Genomic DNA, 24,348 nt, shown 5'->3' with positions numbered 1-24,348 from the left:
TATGTACATATATAAATGTACATATTTGAGCATTAATAAAATGAAATATCACTGTAAGATAGGCATTGTGATTTCATTCTGTATTTTTAATTGAATAGATACAGAAGTGGTGGAAAAGCAAGCAAAGGAGGAAACAGTCGTAGAAAATGCTACTCCAGATTATGCTGCTGGGCTTGTGTCTACTCAGGTAGGAGTTTAATTTACAGTAATATTATATGTCCCAGCACAGTAATGTTCTCTTAAGTTTATACTGAAGTCATACCTATAAATCAGGGGTGGGCAACTTGAAGTTCTCTAGATCAGCGGTCCCCAACCTTTTTGGCACCAGGGACCTGTCCAATTTTTCCACGAACCCACTGGCGGACTTCTGGCCACTGGGACGCAAATGGCGTCTGCTATGCAGACGCCATATGCATCCCTATTCTTTGCAGTAATTGGCTACGTAAAGATTTATATAGCCTATTACTTGAAGAAGAGGCTGGAAGTCCACCAGCGGCCAGAGCCGGCCGGCAGCTCTGCGGACTTGCCGCGGAGCGGAGCCAGCTGGAACTGGTGAGGATTCCGGGGGGGGGGGGGCAGATCGCCTCTCCACCCCCGCGGACCCAAGATGAGGGGGTTTCGCACCCCCCCCCCCGGCAGTTTGGTTGCTAACAGGCCACAGCCCGGTACCAGTCTGCGGCCTGGGGGTTGGGGACCCCTGCTCTAGATTATTTGGCCTACAACTTCCAACAATCCTCGCCATTGGTTATGGTGGCTAGGGCTGATGGGAGTTGTAAAATAAAACATCTGGAGAGCCACAAATTGCTGACCACAGCTTTTATTAATGTAGTGAACTGTGTATGAACTTCTGAACCAAAGTATTTCACAAAATGTTGGCCATTCTGTGTGCATAGGATTTGGGCCCAGAGCTAAAGGTGGGGGCTGGCTCCCCTAGAGTTGCACCAGCATTTGTTGTTTGTTTTTTTTAAATGCAATTCTCTAGCTCATTTTCTTTCAGAGAGAGAAGGGGAAATGTGTATGCAGCATACTTCCCAGTTACTCCTCACAGGATGGAGGAAACCAAGATGGCTGTGCAGCTCCTATCCTGAGTTGGTTAACCCCTCATTGACTGAACTCATTTGCCCTGTTCCATAACCTTCTCTCTCCTTTTCCTTTTTTTTTTGTTTACTTCCCGTCCCCCAGCGACAAGTGAGAGTAACAGGCAGAAAGATTGAACTAGTTCCATCCTATTTTGGTATTGACTTTTCTGCCCGTAGTGGGGAATTTGCCTTAGGAATAGTTTGGGCCATGGGACTGAGGGCAGGAGGAGAAGAGCAAGAGCCCAGTCTCTCAGCCTGATTTTTTATAATTCATTACAAGCCATCTTGCTGTACCTTGCCTGTGAAAGGAATGTATGCTTCTGAGTATACACAAAACTCACCAATGAATAACCACACTGTAGCTTTAAATCTAGGTAAAAGTAAGTGTGTGTGTGTGTGAGGACAGGGACTAAAGGACTGAAGAGGATGTAGGGTTGGATCCGGAATGTCCCTTCTTCAGATGTGCGGGCTCGTTCCATTTGCAGAAGGGTCTGAGATCCAGCAGAGGCTCCTGCCAGTAGAAGTGAAAAGGGGAGGCATTTTATTGATTCCCTCTTCCCCCTGCAGCCCTTGGCACCACCTCCCACACTGTTCCAGAAGGCCCCCCAACTCTCCAGAACAACTTTTTAGGGAGCTGGAGAGGGAACGAGGCCTCTGTGACAATTGCCTCCCCTGCTTTCCTCCATCAGGAGTGTCTTGCTCATGGAAATTCTAGGCCTGAGCTATAATGCTTAAGCTTGCCTGAGTCCCAAAACTTCTTACTACAGAAAAAGAAAATCTGTTCCAAAGATGAACCCTGCTCACAGTGCAAAGATGCAAACAGGTGTACCTCTGGAAACATGTGGAGCTTTTTCCCTCAGTGCACAGCAACCACACACATCTGCCTTCACTGATATTGGTGGAAGTGATGGTATGAAAATGCAGCTATGCCATCTCTTATTTTAGCAATGTAGTTAATATCTATCTTCTCCTATACGTGTACTTATGCACACATACTTTTCCCAGTTGAGTTTACATCTGCTTCACATACAAGCTCATGCTTATGCCTTTCAGCATCTCTTGAGAAGAGCAAAATATAGGTATACAAGTTAAATCGATAAAGGGTTCACAGCATGGTTGCAAGCAAATGGGCTGACTCTGGAAAACTGATGGAATGCCGTGTTACAGATTTGTATATCTCTTTCTATATATGAAAATATTTCTGTGTTTCTTTTCATTATAAATTAATATTTAAAATCTTCAAACAGAGCAGAACTTAATAAAAATACATGTTGGCTTCAGAAATCCTTATAATACATTTTATATCTTAAATTTGTATTCTTTGCAGTTTTTGTAGGACTGCACCCTACAAATTACTTTTTAAATAATGTTTTAAAATTAAGAAATCACTAGTAAAATTTGAGATTCAAGCCCTCTGATATCACGTTCATCTCTGACCCTGCCATTTGATGCTACTTTTGCAAAGGAATTTAGAATGACACATTTTCACTTTTGTAGTATTCTGAGGCCTCTTGTTTACCCATCACATAGCAAGATGAAACATTATGCTCACCACAATTGAAATTGTGATTCTGTGACTCTGAAATGCAAAAATTTAGTCAGACAATGTTGGCATAACCTCTCTGGTTTTGAATCAAATTAGTCAAGGGTCACCTTTTTGATACTTAAAAAATATAATTCAGTTTTCAATAAATATTTTAAATAGTTTTAAAATTTGTCAGACTTGAGGGTCTTTGCCATTTCACATTGAATTATGATGTCCTCCCCTCATCATAGTATTTCTGGATATGGAATTGCCAAGAATATATTAAGAAACATTAATATAGTAGTCATCATTGAATTATTATAATAGTACTTGTTTTAAACAACGTTGGGCAGTATCCAATGCTGCCACTTCACTTGACAATAGTGCTAGTGTAAGCGACCTCTAGCGCAGCAGCAATAGTGTATGCTGGCGCAATGGGTTTCCCTGGAGCAGCAGCATTGGTACTGCCCATTATTTTTAAAATGGGGGGAAAGGACCTGATTCAGACCTACAACCAAAATCGGGGCTTAGATATTGCTTGTCCCTTACCCCCATTCGCACTTGGTATTTGGTGTTCCATGTGACTGTCATCAAAACAGATTAAATTGAAGCAGGCTGTATTAAAACTGAACTTAAAAATCCAGCTATAGTTGGAATTCTTGGTGAATTTACCAGATTTAATGTTAACCTAGGTTGGCAGTTGTCCTACATAATACCAAAGCAGGGTAAAACTGAGCCCCCTCCCCTGCTAGAGGAGGAAAGTGCATAGGAGGGTGAGGGTGATCATGGCCCAAGATTCAGTCCTGGACCTAGATCAGATCTGTAAGGGCTGAGTTTTGGCTACAGGGCTGTTGGGCTGCCCTACTTTGTTATAGCCCCTTCCTCCTTGGTTCATTGGAAGTGCCTAAAATTGCATCCTATTGAAATTTTAATTAATTTATTAAAATCCCTTGTTAGCCACTTTCCACACATACAAGGCAGTGTATAAAAAAGTAAAACAAATAAGAGTTGAACCCCCCAGCAAGCCTGCAGTAACATAAAATAATTAAAATAAAAAGCATCATTGAGCAAAGAAAACAAGCTAGCTGAGTAGAAGTTAAACAGAAGAGATGTGCTTTGCACCCCTTCTGGGAGGCCAGTAGAGAAGTGGGAATTAGAAAGCTCAGGGCAAAGTTCATTCCAAAGGCTGGGGGCACTTGATGTGGTTGGAAGCAGGGTCTAGAAAGCTGTTCTTCCCTTGCGTAAAGTTGGCACTTGAAGCAGGGCCTGCGAAGAGGACCAAAGCTGACATGGAGGACAATCCAAGGAGAGGTTGGGCTGCTTTCCAAGTCAGGTTCATGTAGGGCTGTGGTCTGAACCATAAGAAATCATGGCACCCTAAAGTAAAAAAAAAAAATTCTTAAAAGAAAGGTAGCCATGTTGGCTATAAGAAAAATCCCAAAATCCATTTTAGGGTAATACCTTTATTAGGCCAACTCAAAGGTCTCCAGATCTTGAAAGGGGGGGGGGGGTGGGAAAGACAGAGAAACTAAACAGCTTTTAGTATTAACAAAGCTAGTCTAGTTTCTATTTTCATTTTCGACCTACCAAGGAACCTGTATGTTTCACCTGATGGAGAAGTTGGTTCTGAATAACAGCTAGATTTTATATTTTCAGAAATGGGGATCCCCCACTGTTTGTTTGCTTCTTCATCCTAGCAGTCCTTGGGGCATCACGTCACCTGGTAGAGCTCAGTTTGAATGTTTGCAATCTCCTCCCACATTCTAACTTAAGATTCTGATCATGCAGACTTCATGACTTCAACATTAATTCAGCTTCTTTTCTTGCTCTCCCCCTCCTTTTTTTTCCTGTTTGTAACGCCTGATGAAGAGATCTCAAAAGCTTCCACGTGTTTTGTGATCTTTGAGTCACAGAACTCAAAGATATTACCCTACTATGGATTTTGTAGAATTGTTCTTGAAGTAGTTTTAAGGATCTTTGTGCTGTTTTTACAGAAACTTGCCTCTTTGAATAATGACCCTGCCTTAGCATCCACAAGTTATTTGCCTGCAGCACCCAGTGTCGTGCCATCCTCCTCCTATGTTCCAAGTTCTGACACACAGCCAGGTAAGGGAGATGTGTCTTTGTTTCATGCGTCTCTGCATGCAGTCATCCCTTGATATATTAAGTGTTGTGAAAAAAACTCGACCCAACATCGCTGCTAATTTTTATTGAAATTGCATTATGTGAAGTAGTAAGCACTTCTGAAGGGACTTGGATCTGAAAAGGGTTATTTTAATGTTTTAAAAAGGCTATGTTTGTATAATAAATCAAATTAGAACCTGTCCCCCATAGCAAACTTTAAAATTATTCCATAATAGACAGAAGTCCACAAATGCCTAAATTCAGTGAAGTCATGCAGAACATCCATTTCTGCAGTGCAGTCCTGTACACTTACCTGGGAGTAAGTCCCATTGAACTCATTGGGACTTACTTCTTGAGTAGACATGCATAGGATAGTGCTATCAGCAGATAAAGTAGGAGCATTTTCTAGAATACAGTGCAAACGTATGAAATGGTAGTGGAATGGAACTTCATGATGTTCGTTTTTACAAATAAATAATGTACTGCTTTGTGTGTGTGTGACCTCAAATCCTTTCTGGACACAATCTGTGTGCTACAGTGTAGAGACCTTGCTTAGCCAGTCTGTCATGGGAAGAGGAAGTTGCATTTTTCCATTTAAGGTTAATTATTACATCCAGTTATTTTATGTTAATTGATAGAACTCTTATCAGCTTGTACCCCAGGACACACAGAGAGTGAAAAATGGAGATCATGAAGGGTTCTTTAAAAATAAATCAGTTAGGCCAGTTGTAAAATAAGCCTAGTCAGTTTTTGTCTGAAGAGGAGTGCATGAAAGAGAGGTGTGTAGCTCATGATATTTCCTGCATTTTGTACTTACCCACCGTAAGCAATTGTTTGGACTCCTGAGAGAATCTCCAAGATAAGGACCTGATTCATATGACATGACGACCCGTGGTGGTTTGTCAGCCTCATTTGTTTCAGAGTGACTTGTCATGTTGTCCACACCTAGCACGATGGCTTAAGTATGGGCTGTTAACCATGCACAAGCCATCCTGAGAACCCATGGCTTGCTGTTGAGTTATTCAGGGTGGCTTGTTTTCAGAGTAGCTTGTCGTGACATGTGAACCTGGCACAGTGGCTTGTGCGTAGCATGTTTGAAAGGGCTGCAGAGATGCTTGGCAAGAGCGATGAAAACCCCGATCGCTCCTCGCAGTCCCATCCATTCCTCTAGCTCAGCGCTTCATTTGGCAGTGGCCAGCTTTTTCCCCTTGTGAGCCAAGTTTCTTTTAAACTTCACTGAGCAACCTTGAAGAAAGTGGCTAGTTTTCCTATATAACCTGAACATGATTTAGGAACTATAGTTATATAGCCACATTCCTCTTCCTAGTATAACTATGCATGTATGCATGACTGACTTTACATTCCATTGCCGAGGGTGGGGGGATAGGTTCAGCATGGAAACAGCAGGGGGGAAATTTTGAATCCCCCCCACTCCCGAATTGCCATGGTCCTGAATTGAGGCTGCGCACATTTACCTAGAGGTAAGTCAATCATGCATCTACACATAGCAGTGCTAGAAGAGGAACATCGCTTGCCCCTGGCTGTGAGGAGCACCCAAGGAGGCTTTTTTTAAGTATTAAAGAAAGAAAATAAATAAAACCCTCAGCCGCCTTGTCAAAAAGGAAAATTAGGTAAGCCCTCCTGCCCCACTTCAGAGGTGAATACCACAGACTTTTTGTGTTGTACCCCAGATATATATGCATATATAGGTCAACATAGGTGCTTTACAAAGCAAGAAAGTGGGGTTAGGGGGGAATCTCATCGCAGCAGGAGTAACAAGGAGTGGTGCTGCAAAGGCCCCTGGGATACATGTTGGGAGTGGGCAGGAGGACAAAGGGCCAAACAAACCATGGCAGCCAGCGAGTGCCGGATCACCTGTTGGCAGCAGCGTGGCTTAGCAAGTGATTAACCAGCCCACCATGGCTTGTTTTCAGCATGGCCTATGAGTTAGAGGTGTCACTGACTGCTTTTGCATGACATGCTAACCTGCAATAGGTTGTTTGCTTGAACAACCCACAGTGGGTTAGTCTCTTGTGCGAACCTAGGCCAGTTTTATCAGGGTGGGTTGTTCTTCGGAAACAACCCACCTTGATAACCCATGGTCTGTTCTAGGGATTGTTTAACCCACATTGGGCTGGCATGTCATCTGAACCCGAACATGCCAACCCATCATAGGTAAAGGGCATCAGGCAGTGAACTGCTTGCCAAGAGTGGCATAACCTCAGCCACTCTTCCCGAGCTGACAGCGATCACTTTTCCTGACTGCAGCCAAGCCGCTCCCAGTACCACTTTCCCCTTGCCAGTGGTCACCCCTCCAAAGTACCCAAGTGACACTTCAAAGGGCCTGCTACTGCCTCCCTGGCTCCCGCCAAGGCCCCCCCGTCCCAGCTCTGACTGCAATCCTGATCACGGTTGGAACCTTTTTAAAAATTGTAATTTTAATTTTTTTGCACAAGAACAGGTCTGAGAAATGGTTTATTGCATTTTCCCAGCCCTGTTTTACATGCGCAAGCGGCCGCTTTATTATTATTATTATTTTATTCGGTTATTCACAGTTCTGCAAGAGCGCAACCGCAGGTATCCAAAATATAGGGCCTTGCCTTGGCTGCTCCCTTGTATGTCAGACATACAAGACAACATCTATTTTGACAGCTTTGCACAGCTGACAAGTGGGGAAATGGGGTGTAGTCACCCCCTAGCCACCCCCTAGCAAGGGTATTTCCAGGTTCAGTGCGTTGCCTGCACCTTGGAGCTGCCCTGCTAGGAATCCCCACTTTACTGAGACCCCAGCAACTGTTTTTAAGGGTGCCTGAGATGCCACACACCCTTTCTCTACAGATCGCTGTAACTGGTGGGGAAAAAGCTCAAGATCACCCAGTTAGCTGAATGCCCCCATGGATTTAATATCTGGCTCCCGCCTTTGGGGGTGTCCCCGTTCTAGTCCACCCCATCCCAAGTCAGCAGGACCCTGTTTTCATATAGACGTACATTCCACCCTTTTTTCACTTGTTTCTTTTAGCCATGTGGGAGTTTGACAGCTGTGAAAGGAGCTTCCAAAGCTCGCTGCAGCTAGTGGGGCGGGGCTGGGGGAGAAGGACTGGATCTGCTTGAAACAGACTCTCTATGACAAAGCAAAACTTTTCCAAGCAGATCCGGTTGTTTCCCACCATCCCTTGCTTCCCACCTGTCAAAGTGCCCAAGATCACCCAGTTAGCCAAGCGACCCCAGGGATTTAAAGTGCCACCCTGACCCTTGGGGATCCCCTTCTTCTACGGCAGCCCTCCATGAGACTGCCACACCCTGTTTTCATATAAAAGTGCACCCCACCCCATTTTGCTCCCCCAGAGGGAGTAATTGCTTCTAATTTGACAGCTGTCAAAATAGTAGTGGTTACAGCGATCTGTAGAGAAAATGGGTGTGGAGTCTTGAGCACCCTTAAAATCAGTTTCTGGGGACTTGGGCAAGTAGGGATTCCTAGCAGGGTGCCCCTAAGGTTCAGGACAATGCATTGAACCCTGAGGATACCCATGCTGGGTGGGTGATCTGCATCCAGTCAACTGTGCAAGGCTGTCCAAACAACCTTGCTCGAGTGTAACCTTGACTGTTACCTTGTATGTTTGACATAGAAGGGAGCAGCGAAGGCAAGCCCCTGAATTTTGGATACCTGCAGTGCACAAGCACGCAGCTGCAAATAACCAAATTAAAATAAATAAATAAAAATTAAATAAAGGGGCTATTTATGCACATAAAACGGGGCTGGGAAAATGCGAAAAATTCCCAGCTTCGTTTTTGCGCAAAACAATAAAAAGGCTCCAACCACAATTGGGATCTCCGTGAAAGTGGGGATGGGGGCATGGCGGCAGACAAGGTGGGTTCTCCTCGGATGCTGGGTGGAGGACCAGGGGGAAGGGGACACAAGTCACTGTGGGCCAAACAACCTACAGTAGTCACCCATCGTGGGTTAGCATGTTGTGCAAATGTTTAAACCAGATTCTACCCAGATGCATAAAGTTCTGAGGCAAACCAGAATCTAAACATCAGGGAAAGAAGCACAGGACTCAGATGGTGTGATGAGCCATCCTGGTGGGTAACTAGCAGGACAGGAGCTCAGCCCCTGCTTCCTTTCCTGTGGACCATATAAAATAATATATATATTATCTTGGCCTTTGTGATGCCAGTTTACTTTTTCCCAATTCAACAGAAGTGTCATGGGGATATTCCCTTCTATATCTGGCAAATAGAGCATGATCCTTAAGTTCTTCAAATAAGTACGTATTTCTAGGCTTAATTCAACTTCTTGCCTGCCTGACTCCATCTGTGTATCTTGGGTTGACAGTTCTGTTTTATCAATGTGAAAAACTAAATTGGATTGGAACAGTGACTTCTGACACCGTTCCTAGCACTATGCATGTCTTCGCATCTTTTAGAATATCTTTCTGTTTGGAACTATAATTATGCTGTGGGTGAGGCAAGGTTTTAAATATAGGAGGAATAACCAACTGAGGTTTGTCAGGAAACTGGTGGTAGTAGTGAAGTTTTCCCTTCCTGATAAGCAGCGAGCACAGTGTTTCTCTTTCTGGTGAAAGTCTTTGTCTGAGTGATATTGTTCTGTACCGAAATGGTTATTCCAGCTTCCATGGCGTTAATTTCACGCAAGATTCTCATGGGCCCAACGATTCTGACTTGCTGATGCTTTCCTGAGCACCTAGATGCCTGCACCAAACAGGCAAGTAAGGATGGTAGAGAAGGAAAAAGGGAAAGGTGGAAAAAGAGGGCAGGGCAGTCACAAAGGTTATGAGAAATCATTGTCTGTTGTAGCAAAGCCATTCCCTAAGTTATTGTGGCCTGTTTGTGATGACACCCTTTTGCTCCAAACAGCTGGATCTGTTCGGGAACCCTTGCAAGCTAAAGAAGAGCCTGCTGCGCCAGCCACCACTGTTGTCCCTGCTCAGTTCAAGCAAAGGACACCCATGTACAACAGCAACGCGAACGTAGCTGCGGTGACACCCACCTCTCCTGTAACTCCCCCGGCCACCTCTCCCGGGGCTCAGGCACCGCAGGCTGCTCCTCAGCAAGCGCCACCCAAGAAGAGCCTCTCTCTCACAGTAAGCAGAGGGGTTTTCCCAGGCTGTGCTGATGATTCGCTCGCCTGGTATTAACACATTGCAGCTTCGGAAATGGCCAGGGACTTGTGGTCACAGTTTTAGTAGCAGGAACTGTGTAGTACTGAACAAAAAGGCAATTAAGACTCCCAGGCATGTATGCCGATAATCTTTTAGCTCATTGAGATTGTTTTCATAATTTAAGTCTGTTATAAATGCAGCCAGTCTCTGTCGAAAAGTGATCTATTCCAGGCCTGCACAACTTCTGACCCACCAAGACAAATGTAGCCTACCAGTCTTGTAGAGGTCATTCACTTTGCCATATGGCTGTTGTCAACCTTGGTCCGGCCCCTCAGAATCACTCCCAGAAAGATCTGATTGATGGAGCGCTCTGTACCTCTATCATGGAAGCTAACTGTAAACTCCCCCACCCCACGTCAGCTTATGAGTTTGTTGAAATGAGGGCACTGGGCTATTATTACAATGTAAGGTGGGATGAAGCATACCACTCTGTCTAGAATTTTTTTTGGTAAAAGTGTCTTGACTGCTGTCTTCTCAGTCGTGTTTCATTCCATGTTCCATGAATTGTAAGCTGCCTTGGGAGGGCTTCTGCCCTGAAAGGCGGCCAAAAAATGTTTTAAATAAATTGGATAAAAGAGGATCTGCAATAGGGACTAATGTGTCCTGCTTTATATTGCTTATTTTAAATAACAAAATACATTCTGGAATTTCTACATAGGCATAATGTGTAAGGAGGATGTTGTTGCTACTTGTCTGCTTTTTTAAAAAAAAAGTTCAGCTAGAAACCATGTGTGATAAATGAACTCTATAAAAAATATTATTCTTGCCTACATGAAAATGGAACTAGAATGAAAACTCTGAAGGCTGCTGCTGCTGTTTTTCAATTGCAGAACAAGAAAAATGGGATTTGTCAATATAGAAAGAAGACAGTAGGATATTAAAGTTATTATACCAAGTCTTATTCCCCTGCTTATATAATCATCCCCTGAAATATAATCATCTTGAATCTCTTGCAGAGGGAGCAAATGTATGCAGCACAAGAAATGTTCAAGACAGCAAACAAAGTTACAAGGCCAGAGAAGGCTCTTATTCTTGGATTCATGGCAGGATCCAGAGGCATGTATTAAGAACGCAATTTCTTTGCTTAGAAAATCAAAGCCAGGTACCCATATATCTTGGCTGACTGGAGCATGGATAACTTACAGCTTCAGCTGAAAACAAGGTGTAGATGTAACACAGAAACCAGGGACAAGAAGGGCTGCTTCATTATCCCCAGAGTCATCTTCATGGCTTGTACCGGAATGCACAGCTGTCCCTGGCCATGTTCAGCAGTGTTCTTTCTGCATAGCTGCACACACAGACACAGGCAAAAATTGTACTGTACTTCCACAGATGGTAGGACCTTATCTAATGGGCTTAAGTTAACAGGAGCATTGGGGAAGTTCTAGCACTAGATTTTCTGTATTAAGCACAGAGTTGGACTACAAGGGGGGTGGGCGCTACAAGGCCCCCTCCAAATCTGATTCCCATAGGATGGGAAATAAATGTGAGCAGACACTGATGGTGCATAACAGTGAGGATGTAGTTTTCTGCATAGCTTCCGTTCTAAACTGTTTCTCTAGGTTTGCTAAGCTGTCTGACACATCTGACCTTGAAATGTATACCTTTTGCCTCCACAGAAAACCCTTGTCAAGAACAGGGCGACATAATCCAGATCAAACTGAGCGAGCATACAGAAGTGCTGCCAAAGGCGGATGGCACTGGAAGCACCACCATGCTAGTTGACACAGTCTTTGAAATGAACTACGCTACTGGCCAGTGGACCAGACTAAAGAAATACAAACCAATAACAAATGTTTCTTAAACAATTCAGTAACAAAAAAGTGTAGACCAAACGGATCATAGAATAAGCCAGCTTGTACATTGTGTGTCGACTAGGCAGAACAACATTCCTGTGTAGGCCTCATTGTAATCACCCAGCATAATAGCTGTGATCAGCTGAAGTAGCAGGACAGGACAAAATGACAGTGCTTGTTTTATTAAAGGATTGGGGGGCGGGGGGCGTGCAGTGATTTAGGAAGGCTGAATGATCAGAGCAATAACACATCTACCTTTAGGAGAAGTGTTTATGTTCCAATGCCTTGAGAGAGCCTTCTAGCGGGACAGATTGTCCATCAGTGGTACTTGGTCGACTCTTTAGATTCTGTGTTAAAGAATGGGTACTCCTTTATGTGCAGATTCTTTTTTTCTGTAGCTGCCTGCAGGGGGTATATGTCATGTGTCCCCACTGTAGTGGTTTCACCATTCATTGTGTCAGCATGAAGGGTGTTCCCTGTCTTTTCCATGAAGCAATTAAGGATGCGCTTCATAAGACTGCACAGTGGCAAACGTGCTCCCACCAGCTGGCAGGGAACCATGGCCCATCCCAGTACGCTGGTCTGTGTACCATATCATACATACATTTGTCATTTAAATGGGTTACATTTATACAGGTATACACAAATATATATAAAGTAGTCCTGAAGCCAAAAGTTTAAGCTTTCTGTCTGGATAACACCAAAGTTACAAACATCTTCAGTGTCAAAGTGTATGATTGACTTGGGAGTGCTGTGCTGCTAAACTGGCCAGTCCCAAGCTGTTTTATGCTTCTTGAAGTGTGTTGTCTCATGTTGGAACCAGACTTTACATATCCAACTAGTACATTTTGCATCTACTGAAGACTGGCCTTTGGAATAATATCTGTGGATGTAATAATGGGATATTTGTTGGAATGTCATTCCTGTGTCCTTGTTGGAATGCGTTAAATACGGGTCAAAATGGCAATTGGATTGGTCATCCCTACGTTTTCCAGGGTTAATTGAGCCTGAGGATTATCAAGGAATGGCAGACTTCAGCATATGCCTATCCACAGATATAGTTTGCCATCCCAGGGGTGCAAAATATGGCCAGGACTGACCTTACCTGCAGCTTCATGAGACCTAAAAGCCCTTCTACCAGCAACAATATTGCAAACACTTCTCTTTTCCATGGGGGAAGTTGAAGGGGCTCTGCCTTTAGAGCAATTTCCTAATTGCTATGCTCCAGGAAACTTCAGTTATAAGGCATTGGGAGCTTAACATTTGAGAGTTTAATAGTTTATGAACAAGAATAATAGAATGAATCGCCCTTCTATTATTTCTGGAAGGTGCATAAGAGACAGTAGGATACTTAAAAATTAATCTGAAGTGGAGGACAAGCACAGAGATCACTAGCAGTCTGGGTTACAAGAAAGGTTTGTGCTTGCTCAGGCTTAAAATGGTAGCAAAGGAGAAATGAAATATTAACTCTTAAGAAGATACACATGGGCGCTAAATCACTTCTTGCTTATTTTGGCATTTTCTGATTATCAAACTGTGCCTGATCTGGGAATCCCCTTAGAGAATTTTAAACAAGGAAGACAGAAAAGGTCGTGTTTTACTTTTTATTCTGATGTAACCAACCTGTATGTCTCCATTTGTTAAACAGAGAATATCATACCTCTTCTGGAATATAGTAGACTTTGATTTGATGTTACTTCGCCTGAACTTGGCTGCCTGAGGGTGGGGTTGGAGTATCAACAAGAGAGTGTTATAACTTTTCTATTCCCTGATTGTAACTTCTGTTTCAAAACTTTTATCACTAGCCAAACAAGTATTAGGAAAGAGTAGCAAAAGTTTCAGAATGGGTTCCTTGTAAGATCACACGTCCATTTAACACTTAATATACGGAGCTAAAGTTAGACCATGAAGTAGTAATTAAAGCAGGATGGTGTTATTTTGTTTTCATCATCTGTTTGTTTTTACCAAATAGGTTTTATGAGATCACAGAAGAAACCAAAACATCAGACTGGCTAGTGTTTCGTACAGGATCTTTTAAGAAGGCAATGCTTTCTATATTTTTGAAATTGGAAATGTGAAAAATTGTGTGTGAGGTGCAGACTCTACTCTAGTTTTCTAGCATCCAAATTTCACTTATGATAGGAAGGCCATATGTTTAGTAGACATGATTTTTAAATGTTTAGCAATTATCACTAGAGATGTCATTGTTTTAAATTGGTTAAAATTATTTTTAAAACATGTTTAGCTGTTTTGTTGGCCAGTTCTGACCCAGAGCAAAACATTAAACCTAATGGCAAATCTTTATCTGGAAACCTTGTTTAAAATATGAAGTTGCAGGTTATAGTTTTCCTTAAAATAGTTGAGAAGATTAAAATGATATAAATCAGTGGATCAAGATTTGCATGCCACTACCCTTATATATGGGAAGTGCGATCAGACAGTTGCAGAAAGGAGGAGAGAAAGTAAGCATGTGAATGCTTGTGTGAATATTTTGCAAAGTAAATCTGATTGAATTTAGTGAAGGCATTTGTGTCTGAACAGCTTATGTATGGCAAGAGGAACTTAACGTGTGTGTGCATGCACGCATGTGCCCATTAGGAAAGATGAGTTTACATATGCATGCAGACATGCTTGCAGATAATAGAGCAAAGCACATGTTAGTTTCAACATGATGGAACGCTTATATGCACAAGCTAGCCAGTATTGGACATCTTGGCTATCAGAAAGGTTTGTATTCTCTTTTCTGCTGATTAGCCCCTTTAACTAGTCAACATAAGTTGCTTACTTGGGTGTCTGACATTAAAAGTAAGAGGAAGAGAGCTAGAACAGAAACTACATGTAGTATGCCCACAAACTGAAGTACTGATATGCTGCTCTGTAAAGAGATCTATATGAAACGTACATCTGTGGTAACCTAGCAGGACACAATTATCCAAAATTGTAAAGTTCATTTTTTGGTAGCAAGATGCCAGTAAATGATTATTATATATTGAAATACAGGTGAGCATATCTTCAGAGGTGTAGCCCAGTAACATGATTTTTACATGTATTACCTTTCCCATATCTTAAGATGAGAGAAAGTTTTACCTGTGTTTTGAAAGTAGCATAGGACACTTGATAGGGAGAGAATGAAGTATTACCAAAGGGGGAGAAGATGTACAGCATACAAATACAAACTGATATGTGTGATCTAATTAAGGTGACATGCAGACCATGTCAGCCGGACAAGCATATAGACATGAGCACCATAGGAAAGGAAAGAAACAAGTCTTCTCATGTTGCTGTTCTCCACCCAAAGGCATTTTTCCACTATTCAGCTGGGTCTGAATCTGATGGAAGAGGCCAGATTAAAATGGCTGTAACAAAACTCTTAATTACTTTTCAAGAAGGAATTTCTTTTCAAATTCTAATTCCAGTTATCAACAGTTGATAATATCGACCATTCAAGAACACTGACCAAGCTTTAACACAAACCTAATCCTAGAAGTTAACTGAAATTTGAAAAAAAAATGCAGCTTTACTTCTGTCATATTGGTGAATGGGTTGTTGGAAGTGAGTACCCTCACTATAGTATTTGGCAACCTTACTACTTTCCCCCATGAATCATGTTGGTGACACTTGACAAACTTATCAAAAGTACTTTGATACCATAGCTTGAATTGTGTTGTCATAGAGAGATCTGATGGAAAAGACCAGAGAAATGTTTTAAGCCAGAGGCCTCTGGGAATCTGGTACCTTTTTAACAAGCAATGTTGTTTTGTAAAATGTTGCAATCTAGTATAGGCAATCCATGTTTTCTATCTATTTCGTTTTTGTACAAATGTAAATTCAAAACCTCATGTCCTTGAGTACATATTTTCGGCATAATACAGTATGTATAATAAAATTCAGATTTTTCTAAAGAAAATCTCCCTTCTTCCAATAGCATCATGTTTTATCAAAGTGTAGTCACCCTTAACATTTCATCAGGGTTTGCATGAGTTAATCATGTTAATTATCTGGTGGTTCTTTTGTTCAACTTGCTCTGCTGAGTAAATTTAGTGAATGGTAAACATTACTACTTGAACATTGTCAGCTCTCAGAACCACATGGTGCCTGGATAGTTGGTGAAATCTATAGTTCACAGGCAGAAAGATCCTGCTTTGCAGAGATGCTATTCAGTGAACGTTCAAAAGGAATCGTCTCCTTATGGAAATTCTAAAGTAGTGAAGTGGCTGCCATAGACATTTGTAACAACACTTAAGATGTATAGATGGGAGTTTATGAAAGGACTTTTCTGCAATTTTCTGAGGCGCCTGAATATGCTACCATTGCACAGAAAAACAACCTAGAATGAGGCTACGCTGATGAAAGTGCAGGGCTATCCATTGAGTCTTATGGGCTGCAGTCTGGGATACAGATAAATAGGCAAATCTGACCAGACACCCTATCCTAGTTCAGACATGGCTTGCTCCCTTTACCTTTCCTCTGCAGTCCCCTTTGTACCCTTGTTGCAATGGTTTTACTGCTGCTCTGGCTGAATTCCTGCAGTTGGCTACGATCAACTGCCATGCATGGTCTTGCATGTGCACATGGGGCGTCTCAGTTCCTTCTTCCCTGCACTAGACCTCCTTATGCCCTCCAAAGGTCAGCACTCCTCTGTAATGGCATCCCAATACTTGCCAGCAGAGCCATGCTGCAGGGTAAACTGACCTGCTTTAGGTGGCATCCTGGGTGGGGGTATAGATGAAGGTGGGAATCAGTGGGCAGTATTCAACTGTGTCATTGTCTGCACAAATGACACTATGCTAGTGGAAACTAGGTTCTGAACTATGCACAAGAGAAGAATCCAACTAAAGTAACATTTGTGTAAGCGTGGTTGCACAAGTGGTTGGATATTATGCTTGAGCAACTGTGCGCAAGCGGTTGTACAACTGGTTGTGCAACAGATTCAGTGGAGTGCCGCTAGCGCTATTTGAGTTTCTGGAATGACACCATTGGATACTGCCCAGTGTGTGATAAAGCAAGCCTCAAGTAGCAACGTGTTTTCAGCCGGTCACTGGGTGCAAGGGGCTCCTACAACCTCTCCCAGTCCAGGAATAGTACCTTCTGATGTTCTTAAAAGATTGTTTTATTGCCCTTTAGAGCCCAGCCATTGTAAGACACACGCCCCACCACAACCCTCTGAAAGCAGTATTCCCCCCCCCCCGCCTGACTGTAGGAGAACTATTTGGTAGGTATGATTAAACATAATTCCTTATACAAAATGTTTATTTTTATCATACTTAATTGCAGCCAAACTGTTTTAGAAGGTTGAGATACCAAATGAAGTAGTATTGCATAGATCGGAATGACCATGGGGCAAGACATTGAAGTTGCTGGAACTAAGGCCCCCAGTAGAGAAGAGGTGACAAGCACAGCTGAAGGAAGGGGTGACAATAATTGAGGATGAGACAGAAGGAGGAGTAAATGGGATGGTTTTCACAGTAGAGGGATGTAAACAGTAGGTTCCTCCAAGGATTTCTATCGGGTTCATATATGATCTGGAGTTAGGAATGAGCAGTGAGGCAGACAGGTTTGCTGATGAAACCAAAATACTCAGAACAAAAAGGGATAGTGAAGAGCTCAAGATCTGGCCAAATCCTGAACCAAGTAGATTTGGCCAATTTGGGAGATGTTTGAATCCAAGCAGGACTCCTCTGAAGCTGACTGAAACGTAACACTCCTAAAGATTCAGGATTTATTTGTGTCTCCAAAAATTGATACATGTTTCCCCAAACGCTGTATATAAAGACAACACCAGGGTGAGATGAGGGATGGGAGGAGGGGATGTAGTTCACGGCACGCCTGATCCAGTGTTCAATACTCTTTGCTAGTTCTCTCTCCCAGGAACAGGAATGTTAAAAGAAGTTTGGTGGGATCCGTGGGACCTGGGAAAGTGTAGCATTGGGTGCTTGCTTAGAAAATACTAGATGTTCGAGTCTTTCTTCTACTGCATGCTCTACATCAATCATCCACCCCAGTCATATTGCACTTTCTGTGATGTTGGTGCTGACAGAGCAGAAAACAAGTCTTAAACCATTTTTCATTCATACCTCCCTAGTCGCAGCACCTATCCTTCTGAAATTTTGCAGGTTTCTTGTCTAAGGCCACCTCCATGACACATGCCATTTTCATGCAAATTGCAAAAAAAAAAACAACCCTTGGGGTAAGGGGAATTTGATCCCCACCCCCATTTCAACACCCCCTTCCACATACAAAAATAACCCCAAACCAAAAACACTATACCCATCCTTCTGACATTTTGTTGTAGGTAATTTTCATAACAATTGCCCCAAAAGAAAAACAACGTAGGAATAACTAACTGCATCCCTTTTTTGGAAACCCCCCAAGCAGTAAAGGCTGCTCTTACATTTATGCATAGTGGAGGAAAATGTGGATTAGGAGAAGTTTTTCTCTAGAACGCAGGATCAGCCAATGGTAGGAAATTCAGGACAGATAAAAGGAAGTACGTCTTCACACAGCACATAGTTAATCTATGGAACTGGCACCAATTTGGATGGCTTTAAAAGGGGATTAGACAAATTCATGGAAGAGAAGGCTCTAAATGCCCACTGGTCCTGATGGCTGTAATGCTACCACCAGTGTTGGAGGCAGTGTGTCTGGGCATACCAGTTTCTGGGGAACCCAAGCGGGAGGGTGTTGTTGCACTCCTATCCTCCTTGGGACTTCCCATAGGCATTGGATTGGTCATTGTATGAACAGATGATGGATGAGATAGTCCATTGGTATGATACAGCATGGCTTTTACATTTTTTTTTTAATTGAATTTTTCCAAGTAACAAATCCAAATATACCACATTTCAATTCTTTAGTCTGTCTGATCACTCAAGATCTCTGGTACAAGCAGGATTATCTGATAAAATTATCACTTATCCTAATAGATCGATCATGCCACAGAGTTCCATGTCTTAGGAGGCTGTTGTGTATTCTTCTAAAGATTAACAAATTTACTAAATGGATACCATATTCCATAAAAAGTGCCACTTTCTACTTGGCCTCTTTGTACTTGAAGATGTTTATTGAGTTTTGCCATTAGTGCAAGGACCCAAATGTTCTGTTTCCATATGGTAAGAGAAAATTCATTTCCTGATTTCCAGTTAGCAACTATGACCAATCTGGCTGCTGTCCAGAAAAGAGTCAGAAACTACAATATCCTATTTGTGTATTTGAGTCCATATAAAGAGACAGTACTCCTAGTTTTGAAGATAGTGTTATAATCTTGTTGTGTGACCTCACTGGCAAAGGCAAAGCCTTTTGTTTCAGATTTTGCCCAAGCCACTGAACTTTCAAAGCTAAATGGCAATCAAAGTGGCTAGAAGATAAAGACAAGGTGTGCCATGGAAGCTACTAATGTGGTGGCAGTTTTTGTATCTGACAGCACAATTGGTGGCCTAGAAGAACTTATCAGGTGGAGAAAAGAGCAGATAAGTTGGCATAGGCCTATGTATGTCATGATACTGAGTGTAGCCGATGGGTGGGATTGAGACATGGGCATGAGGACCATTTATGCTTTTAATACTCACCTGAATGTTGGTGCTCCATATAAGCATAAGGAGCCTGTTGGTCATAATATGATCCATTGGAGACAAGTGTAGGAATATCTACTCCATTCAGAAGTGTGCTGTCCCTCTGTCACCCAACTTGGAAGGAGAGTGGAACAAGGAAGGGACCAGGGAGCATAGGTATCCACCATCTTTCTAGCATTCAGTCTCAACAACCACAACCCGGAAACAAGTATCAAGCATGCTATTAGCCTGGAGGCAAACAGTGTGGACAAGAATAGCATGAACAACCTTAGGTTGATGCTTGAAGGGAAACAATATTGTTCCTGGAGCAGTCAGGGTAGCTCTTGAAATTTGTTCAAGATGGATTGTGGAAAAGTGGTTGGGACCAACCGAGAGGTTTCTAGTTACAGGGTCACTTCTGATGGCCATGTAGTAGAGTAGTAAGCAGATTGGAAAACTACACAATGTGTGATGAGAACCACAATGAAGCACAGAAGTGGGTAGGCCCAAGGTGGAGACAGCACTGGTGGTGATGGTATTGACAAGGTCATAGCAGTTGCCATGTTGAACAGGAATAAATCGATTGTACAGGGGTGAAGGTGGCCTGAGCAATGGGTTTGGAAGTTAACAGTGCTTGTTCACAAGGAGTCATACATGTGGTAATTTCAGCAGTCCTGTTTTATGCATTTTTCACAATACAGGCATGTAACTTATGCTCTTCAGCAGAAGAGACAGTGATTATGGCTGGCTGTGGTTGGAAGTCTTCTATTGCATGCTTTGAACTTTTTAAAGGAAATTTGCTGTGACATAAAGAGGCCTAGTTTGCACAATCACTGTGGCTTAAACAAGCCATGTTGGCTTGTTTAAGCCACGGCACATGCCAGGAGCCATTTGCCTATTTACCCCCCCAGGCATGGCTCATTGTGTTGTCCAAACCCAGGAGGCATGGCTTGTTTGAGGAGGAAACAACCCTCAAATAACCCATGTCCTGTTGTTGGCTTAAGCTGTGGTGATCGTGCCAACTGGGTGTTTTGCTGTGGTGGCAAGCAGAACCCTTTGGACACATTATGCTCACTGGCTGTACCCTGTCACCAGTGTTTGTAGGCTTAAGCTTCAGGAGGTTATAAATGATGCTTTGTGCAGGCATGACTACACCTGCAGAGAGACCACAAAGAAGAATTGAAAGAACCATACACCCATTACTGACAGTAAATTGTGAACTTGGTAGTATTTGAACCGAGGTTCATCTGTAAGGCTTTTTAATGACTCCTATTGTCTTTGGAAATATCCTATCAGAATTGTCACTGAACAGCGAAGTTGGTATATGTGCCAACTAATGTAAATACGTTCTTGTGGTCTCTCACATGTCCCCAGGAAGTATATAATGTAAGAGTAAATTTGCACAGCATGTAGCCTCTGTGCTGCTTCTAACCATCACTGTCGCCAATATGTCAATACCACACCTGCATTCACAAATCCACAAAAACAGCAAAGTATAAAGTTTTCTCAAATGTTTTAACTCATCATAAAAGTTATTATCATTTCTTTCGAGTGCAGGTTCATACTAATACAAAAGCATATTACCCCTGATCTTGGAGGTAATGTATAGCCGTCATTAGAAGGCACCAATAGCCTTATCTGCCATGAATTTGTCTAATCCCCTTTTAAAGGGCTGCACGAAACCTCTTACACTTGCAGGACAGTTCCAAAATTGACTTTGGTCCAGCTTTTCGAGTCATCCACTGTATAGCCTCTGTATGCCACTCTCTGAGGAGTACAAGTGGGAGGATGCTGTTGCATACATGGCCTCGTGTGGGCTTCCCACAGGCATTTAGTTGGCCACTGTGTGAACAAGATAAGCCTTTAGTTTAGATTCAGCATGCTTCTACTTAAGTTCTTATGTTTTGCAGGTGCAAGCAGTGCTCATATGTATGTGTATGAAGAATGGTTTGATGTACAAGCAATATGCCATGTACAACATTGTGACAACCAAGTTGATGGAGACCACTTTGAATCTGTCCTTGAAGGAAATGACAGTGACTTTTATTAGTTAAAACATTTGAGAAAACGTACTTCAACTTTGCTATTTTTGTAGATTTGTGAATGCAAGTATGCTGTTTACATATTGCATAATGCAAAGTATTGTCATGGAATCAAGTTCTCTTTCATTTTCATCCCTTTTATTCCACCTAGCATATGTTAATGTTTGTCAACTTGTTTTGTCACCGTGTGCTCAGATTTGACTATGATGCATTTCTGGCTTTCTTTTTACACAATAAAAGTTGTTGTTTTCCAGTAAAATTTATTCATTACCAGAGAACATCATGGTTAATAATAATATTACTAGGGTCATAGATTATTTAAAATAGTATCTGGTTGTATCCCTCAAAATGGTAGCAACCACTCCATTTGAGACCCATGTATTTGGAAGGCCCTGTGTTGACAAATGGTGGGGGAGGGGTATGGTAGTATATGGAAAATGTTACCTCAATAGTTATGACCATCGGTCAGTGTCAGATAACAGGCTAAATGAGGAAAATTTCTGGTGTACAATATCCCAAATACAGACAGACCATACCTCAGCCTCTATGAGTTCTGGAGCTTGAGCACCTCAATGACGCCATGCGCTAAACCATGAAGGGAAACCGAAGACAAGGTCATGGCAGAGAGGTCAGACTAAATACGATCCCTGGGGAAGGAAACGGCAACCCACCCCAGTATTCTTGCCGTGAAAACTCAATGGATCAGTACAACCAGAGATATGTCGGTATACCATTGGAAGATGGGACTCCCAGGCTGGAAGATGGTCAAAATGCTACTGAGGAGGAACAGAGGATAAGTTCAAGTAGCTCCAGATGTGGTGATGCAGCTAGCTCAAAGCTGAAAGGATGGCTAGCGGCCGACGGTGCTAGTGGTGAATGATGAATCTGATGTTCTAAAGTTCAATACACCATAGGAACCTGGAATGTAAGATCTATGAGCCAGGGCAAATTGGATATGGTTATTGGGGAGATGTCAAGATTAAACATAGGCATTTTGGGTGTCAGTGAACTGAAATTGACTGGAATGGGCCACTTCACATCAGATGACCACCAGATCTACTACTGTGGACAAGAGGACCACAGAAGAAATGGAGTAGCCTTCATAATTAATAATAAAGTGGCTAAAGCAGTGCGTGGATTCAATCCAAAAAACAATAGAATGATCTCAATTCGAATTCAGGGTAAGCCATTTAACATCACAGTGATCCAAATATACGCCCCAACCACAGATGCTGAAGAAGCAGAAGTAGATCAGTTCTATGAGGATTTGCAGCACCTACTGGATAATACGCCAAAAAGTGATGTTATTTTCATTACAGGAGATTGGAATGCTAAGGTGGGTAGTCAAACGACACCTGGAATTACAGGCAAGCATGGTCTGGGAGAACAAAATGAAGGAGGGCATAGGCTGATAGAATTTTGTCAAGACAATTCACTGTGCATAACAAACACTCTCTTCCAACAACCTAAAAGATGACTTTATACATGGACTTCACCAGATGGTCGACACCGAAATCAGATTGACTACATCCTTGGTAGCCAAAGGTGGCAGACATCTATACAGTCAGTAAAAACAAGTCCTGGAGCTGACTGTAGTTCAGATCACAAACTTTTTATTGCACAATTTAGAATCAGACTAAAGAGAATAGGGAAGACCCACAGATCAGTTAGATATGAGCTCACAAATATTCCTAATGAATATGTAGTGGAGGTGAAGAATAGATTTAAGGGACTAGATTTAGTAGATAGGGTCCTGGAAGAACTATGGACAGAAGGTTGCAACATTGTTCAGGAGGCGGCAACAAAAAACGTCCCAAAGAAAAAGAAAACCAAGAAGGCAAGATGGCTGTCTGCTGAGACACTGGAAGCAGCCCAAGAAAGAAGGAAAGCAAAAGGCAACAGTGAAAGGGGGTTGTTGTTGTTGTTCAGTCGTTAAGTCGTGTCCAACTCTTCGTGACCCCATGGACCATAGCACGCCAGGCCTTCCTGTCCTCCACTCTCTCCTGGAGTGTGCTCAAGTTCATATTCATTGCATCGGTGATGCTAGTGAAAGGGGGGGATATGCCCAATTAAATGTAAAATTCCAGAGGTTAGCCAGAAGACATAAGGAATTATTTTTAAACAAGCAATGTGCGGAAGTGGAAGAAGATAATAGAATAGGAAGGACAAGAGACTTCTTCCAGAAAATTAGAAACATTGGAGATAAATTCCAGGCAAAAATGGGTATGATAAAAAACAAAGATGGCAAGGACCTAACAGAAGCAGAAGAGATCAAGAAAAGGTGGCAAGAATATATGGAAGATCTGTATAGGAAGGATAGTAATATCGGGGATAGATTTGATGGTGTGGTCAGTGAGTTAGAGCCAGCCATCCTGAAGAGTGAGGTTGAATAGGCCTTAAGAAGCATTGCTAATAACAAGGCAGCAGGAGATGACGGTATCCCAGCTGAACTGTTTAAAATCTTGCAAGATGATGCTGTCAAGGTGATGCATGCCATATGCCAGCAAATTTGGAAAACACAAGAATGGCCATCAGATTGGAAAAGGTCAACTTATATCCCCATACCAAAAAAGGGAAACACTAAAGAATGTTCAAACTGTCAAACAGTGGCACTTATTTCACATGCCAGTAAGGTAATGCTCAAGATCTTGCAAGGTTGACTCCAGCAATTCATGGAACGAGAATTGCCAGATGTACAAGCTGGGTTTAGAAAAGGCAGAACTAGAGACCAAATTGCCAATATCTGCTGGATAATGGAGAAAGCCAGGGAGTTTCAGAAAAACATCTATTTCTGTTTCATTGACTATTCTAAAGCCTTTGACTGTGTGGATCATAACAAATTGTGGCAAGTTCTTGGTGGTATGGGGATACCAAATAATCTTGTCTGCCTCCTGAGGAGTCTGTATAATGACCAAGTAGCAACGGTTAGAACAGACCACGGAACAACGGACTGGTTTAAGATTGGGAAAGGAGTACGGCAGGGTTGTATAGTTTCACCCTACCTATTCAACCTGTACGCAGAACACATCATGTGACATGCTGGGCTTGATGA

At 42.4% G+C, this 24,348-nt stretch overlaps 1 protein-coding gene across 2 annotated transcripts in view; it reads left to right on the top strand.

Annotated features, from left to right (window-relative positions):
• NELFA (negative elongation factor complex member A) overlaps positions 1-24,118 on the top strand; it is a 73,815-nt gene extending 49,697 nt beyond the window's left edge. For both annotated transcript variants that reach the window (XM_084845026.1, XM_084845027.1), the window contains exons 7-11: positions 99-187; positions 4,599-4,710; positions 9,607-9,833; positions 10,868-10,967; positions 11,531-24,118. In XM_084845026.1, the coding sequence (XP_084701152.1) occupies positions 99-187; positions 4,599-4,710; positions 9,607-9,833; positions 10,868-10,967; positions 11,531-11,715 (713 nt within the window). In that variant the 3' untranslated portion in view covers positions 11,716-24,118. The remainder of the gene's footprint in view (positions 1-98; positions 188-4,598; positions 4,711-9,606; positions 9,834-10,867; positions 10,968-11,530) is intronic.
• Positions 24,119-24,348: the final 230 nt, after the last annotated feature.

Source organism: Heloderma suspectum, chromosome 3 (assembly GCF_057233095.1).
Source record: "Heloderma suspectum isolate Gila_16-S chromosome 3, 16-S_ref, whole genome shotgun sequence".
NCBI lineage: Eukaryota > Metazoa > Chordata > Lepidosauria > Squamata > Helodermatidae > Heloderma > Heloderma suspectum.
Note: the sequence above shows the minus strand (reverse complement) of the source record. Positions and strands in the feature narration are given on the sequence as shown.